At 41.3% G+C, this 4169-nt stretch overlaps 2 protein-coding genes across 2 annotated transcripts; both read left to right on the top strand.

Moving 5' to 3' along the window:
• Positions 1-1020: 1020 nt before the first annotated feature.
• LOC6528268 (CLIP domain-containing serine protease B15) lies at positions 1021-2492 on the top strand. Its single transcript, XM_002089285.3, has 4 exons — positions 1021-1460; positions 1540-1582; positions 1649-1824; positions 1886-2492. The coding sequence occupies exons 1-4, from the start codon at positions 1268-1270 to the stop codon at positions 2416-2418; spliced, it is 945 nt and encodes a 314-aa protein (XP_002089321.1). The 5' UTR covers positions 1021-1267; the 3' UTR covers positions 2419-2492.
• A 131-nt stretch (positions 2493-2623) lies between these two features.
• Positions 2624-4169, top strand: LOC26535927 (serine protease grass). The gene is made up of 4 exons (XM_039371332.2): positions 2624-2894; positions 2956-3001; positions 3057-3235; positions 3309-4169. Exons 1-4 carry the CDS (start codon positions 2675-2677, stop codon positions 4034-4036), a joined length of 1173 nt encoding a protein of 390 aa, XP_039227266.1. The 5' UTR covers positions 2624-2674; the 3' UTR covers positions 4037-4169.

Below are 4169 nucleotides of genomic sequence, written 5' to 3'. Positions count from 1 at the left end.
TGAACGGCAGATGAAAGGAGCGGGTAAGCCGCCTGAAAGCTATAATTTCAAACACTTTTTATTTTAGCCGTTGTCTTTGCTAAGCGCCCCCTTTCAGCCCAATATACCACCTTCTTCAGCCAACTCGGCCCACTGCTTTACGTTTTACCTTACTCTCTATCCAAATGATTTTACGCCAGACGCAAAGTGCATCTCTCTGAAAAACAGGGTAGTAATATAATTGGAACTCTGGCTAAATATGCTGACCAAAATAAATTTTAATAGTATTCGCAATCGCGTTGTATTTGCTGTTTAAAGTTTCGATCCATCAATAAAAAGGGAAGTGCTCTTATAATATTTTATTGAACACCCAGTATTCTGGGGTATCTTGTATTGGAGAGTTCGAGTTGTGGAAGTATGCACTTTCCGTTCTCTGATGCCGGCCAATTTTTATTCGCTCCTCTTGGCTTTACCCTCACCTAATGTGATTTTCAGCGAATAAGAACGATAAATCTATGGGTAGTCCAATGATGATGATGACTGCGGGAGGTGCGGCTGTGTTTGAGAAGGAAAGTGGAAGCGGTTTCGTTTTCATTCTTTCGTAGATATTTTCCTGCCTTCGCTAACGAGGCAGTTAAACGAATCTACGCCAATTTCGGAATTGCTTCGAACTGCAGCTAGAAATTGCAACCCATTAAATGCACATTTCCGTTTGTGAGCGAATTTCCTGCTTTCCATTGCGAGTTAGCATTTTTATTTCTATTCTGTTGTTTTTTCTTTTCACACTTTTCAATTATAATATGCAATATAAAAGTGTTTAGCTGGGTAACGCTGTTTTTTCTGTTCTATATTGGAAAACAATAACAATCGTCCACTCGAAAGCTATATAAACTCACAGTAAATATAAAAAAAAAATAGAATAATAAATATATATACAAATTTAAAAAAACACTGACAATAACCGAACACCGAATAAGGACACCATCTGATCAAAATAAGTGAAACTGTGATTTGTTTCGTTTTATTTTTTGCATAGAAACTATGCTATAGTGCTATAAATTCAGATCTTCGGAAATTTGTATGCATATAGCTTTAAAGATGAAAGCTGAGAAACTAAGTTGTGTAGAAACGGATGAACGGACAAACGCCTGATGGCTGTTGATAAGATCAAGAAAATATATACTTATATGTGCCCTCTCGTGTTTTCTCTTGTTGTTAATATGAACAACAGCATGATAAGCTGGATTATAAAGCCGAGACTCAGAATCAATAGACAAGCACTCTCACAATGAACACCGCAGTAACCGGAGTTCCAGTATTCGTTGTAATTACTCTGATGCTCCAGCTTTTACAACCCGGATGCAGTCAATTTCTCGATCCAGCCTGCGGAATCCGAACCAACTCGACTGCGAGTCCCTGGATAGTTTTTCTGCACTCAACTACAGATAAATTTGTGTGCAGTGGATCCCTCATCACAAACAGTAAGTATTTATTAAAACTCAATAAGTCATTGATTGTAAATTTCTAAGAACTGTATTTAATCTTGGAACCTTTTAATAGAACTAGTACTCACTGCAGCTCATTGCCTCATTGCTAAGCCACTGTAAGTAGCAATAAAAACCAGAAAGATAGACTTTCAAGTCCTCAAATGCATTCCCTAACTTTACAGGATAGCCAGGCTGGGGAAGTATAAAAGAACAAGCAGCGAAGAATGCACCGGATATCACTGCAATTTTCGAGAAGAGCACACGGTGGATGCAGCCTTCAAGCTCAAATTGTATGATGAAGGTTCACTTGCTAATGACATTGCCATTCTGCGACTGGCCAAACGCGTTGTGTACGCAGGTACCTGTTTCTAACTGTGTTTTTGGAAATAATTATATTGTATTTTAAACTCTCTTTGCAGACAACATCAGGCCCATTTGCGTTGTGTGGAATGCTAGGTGGAGGCAGTACATCGACAATATATATTTGCTAACTAGTACTAGGCTGGAAAAGTCCAAACTAGAGAGTGGCAGTGATGCTCTTGGGACACTGGACATTTATCGCCAGCAACCAGAAGTGTGCGCTAAATTCAACGGCTTAAACATCTCTAGCAACCAATTCTGCGCAGGCAACTGGGACAGTAATCTCTGCGACGGCGGTTTCGGTAGTCCATTGGGAGCAACGATCACATATAAGAACACACAGCGATTTGTCCAAATCGGAATAGCCAGCTATACAAACGTAAATTGCGAAAAGGCTGTTGTTTTCACGGACGTTCTGAGCCATGTCGACTTTATTCGTCGAGTGTGGAGGATGCACGGCAGTGGTCAAAGGTTACCGATCCTAAAGAAACTTAAAACGACCAACCGTGCCCAGGACTACGATTCCGATACAAATGATGGTTCGTATTCCGAATGGAACTATAGTCCCGAAGGGTTTTTGGAGAGATCCTAGTAAGAGTTTTCAGGATATTTCAAATAGATTTGAATTATATGTAATAAATAAAGAATGCATATTCATATATAAAGTAAAAAAAAATATAAATACGAAATGGGGACCTAATCACAACTATGTTGCGAATCGAGGGTCTTCTGAGAAATTTCACACACACAAATTTCTTGGAATCAATTCTTGATAAGACCATTGCCGACGTTATAAAGCAGAGGTTCCAGACAGATTTCCCGACATTCGAGCAAGAAAGAGCGCAGTTATGGAATACCTAGCATTAGCCATTGTGGCAATGCTATTTGTTCTTCCACTTCCCGGATCTGGCCAGTTTCTCGACCCAAATTGCGGAATTCGAAGTGAGCCAAAAAATGTGATAAGGGTCATTAATGGCCAAATAGCGAAATATAACTCCAGTCCATGGATGGTATTTCTCAAATCAACTGATGGTGCTTTCGTGTGCGGCGGAACGTTGATCACAAACAGTTCGTACAGAAATTGCTTTATATATGAACATATATTATATATATTAATATGTCATTGCAGGGCTGGTACTGACTGCAGCGCACTGCCTTCAACAGAACCAGACATTGTAAGTGGCACCCGTACAAGAAAAAGAGTTATATACATATGTACCTTTTTTTCAGATTTGCTCGTCTGGGGGAGTACAAAAGAAGTGCAAAGGACGGTGAATGCGTTGGAAGTAACTGCCATGTTCGAGTAATTTGCAAAGTGGACGGGGCCTTCAAGCCTCGGAGATTTGATAGCAAAATGCTTTGGAACGACATAGCCATTCTGCGACTAGAAAGACCTGTGGTTTACACAGGTGGGCCATATAATAACTTAATTTTTTCGCACTTACGGGAAATCTAACATTTGTATTTGTTGTGCTTCACCAGATCACATTAGACCCATCTGCATTTTGTTAAATACTAAATGGAGGAAGTATATCGACAGCATCCCGATACTAACCGGAACTGGATGGGGCATCACCGAGGACGGAGCAGACAGCGATTTCCTCAGGACCCTAGACATACGGCGCCAACCACCGCAGGTGTGCCGCCAGTATATCGGTGCTAATATCGTGGGGAATCAGTTCTGCGCGGGAAACAGGAACAGTAATCTGTGCAATGGCGATTCCGGTGGTCCTCTTGGAGCCTTGGTCCCCTATAAGAACTCAAAGCGCTACGTCCAAATCGGTATTGCCAGCTTCACAAAGAAAAAATGCGAGTATGCAAGTGTGTACACGAATGTTATGAGCCACATCGACTTCATTCTCAAGGTGTGGCGTAACTTCGGCAATGGTCAGAAGAGGATAGTTATAAATAGACCCCAGATCAGACCATCATCTCGACCACCCACCCGACCACCAATCCGACCACCAGTTAGCCCACCCATCCCACCAACAGTTCTCCCACCCATCCCACCAGCATTCAATCCACCGTTTGTACCACCAGTCGTGCCGTCAATTCCGGAACATAGCTTCGGAGATTTCATGCCAGATCACGGGCATAACCATGATGATTGGATGGGGCACCACCATGAAGGTCATTCCTGGGAATTGGACTTTGACTATGATTTTCACTGGGGGGGCGATTGGCACGATTCGCATGAGTATTTCGATTGACATAGATATCCAGTACACTTTCCAATGATCATGTTTTAGCTGAATACGTATGTATATGTTCGTAATAAAATATTTAAATTGTTTTCAGGAACTACAGAAATATATCAACGCCCATGAGTCAGTTTTACATGTA

This window comes from Drosophila yakuba, chromosome 2L (genome assembly GCF_016746365.2).
Source record: "Drosophila yakuba strain Tai18E2 chromosome 2L, Prin_Dyak_Tai18E2_2.1, whole genome shotgun sequence".
In the NCBI taxonomy this organism is placed as follows: domain Eukaryota; kingdom Metazoa; phylum Arthropoda; class Insecta; order Diptera; family Drosophilidae; genus Drosophila; species Drosophila yakuba.
The sequence above is the reverse complement of the archived record's forward strand: the minus strand, read 5'-3'. Positions and strand labels throughout refer to the sequence as shown.

Excerpts from the sequence above, each read along its gene's own strand:
- LOC26535927 (XM_039371332.2), top strand. The coding sequence starts at position 2,675 with ATGGAATACCTAGCATTAGCCATTGTGGCAATGCTATTTGTTCTTCCA. Across the intron at positions 3,002-3,056 it reads CTTCAACAGAACCAGACATT|ATTTGCTCGTCTGGGGGAGT; the intron begins GTAAGTGGCACC and ends CCTTTTTTTCAG. Across the intron at positions 3,236-3,308 it reads AAGACCTGTGGTTTACACAG|ATCACATTAGACCCATCTGC; the intron begins GTGGGCCATATA and ends GTGCTTCACCAG.
- LOC6528268 (XM_002089285.3), top strand. The coding sequence starts at position 1,268 with ATGAACACCGCAGTAACCGGAGTTCCAGTATTCGTTGTAATTACTCTG. Across the intron at positions 1,461-1,539 it reads TGGATCCCTCATCACAAACA|AACTAGTACTCACTGCAGCT; the intron begins GTAAGTATTTAT and ends ACCTTTTAATAG. Across the intron at positions 1,583-1,648 it reads TGCCTCATTGCTAAGCCACT|GATAGCCAGGCTGGGGAAGT; the intron begins GTAAGTAGCAAT and ends CTAACTTTACAG.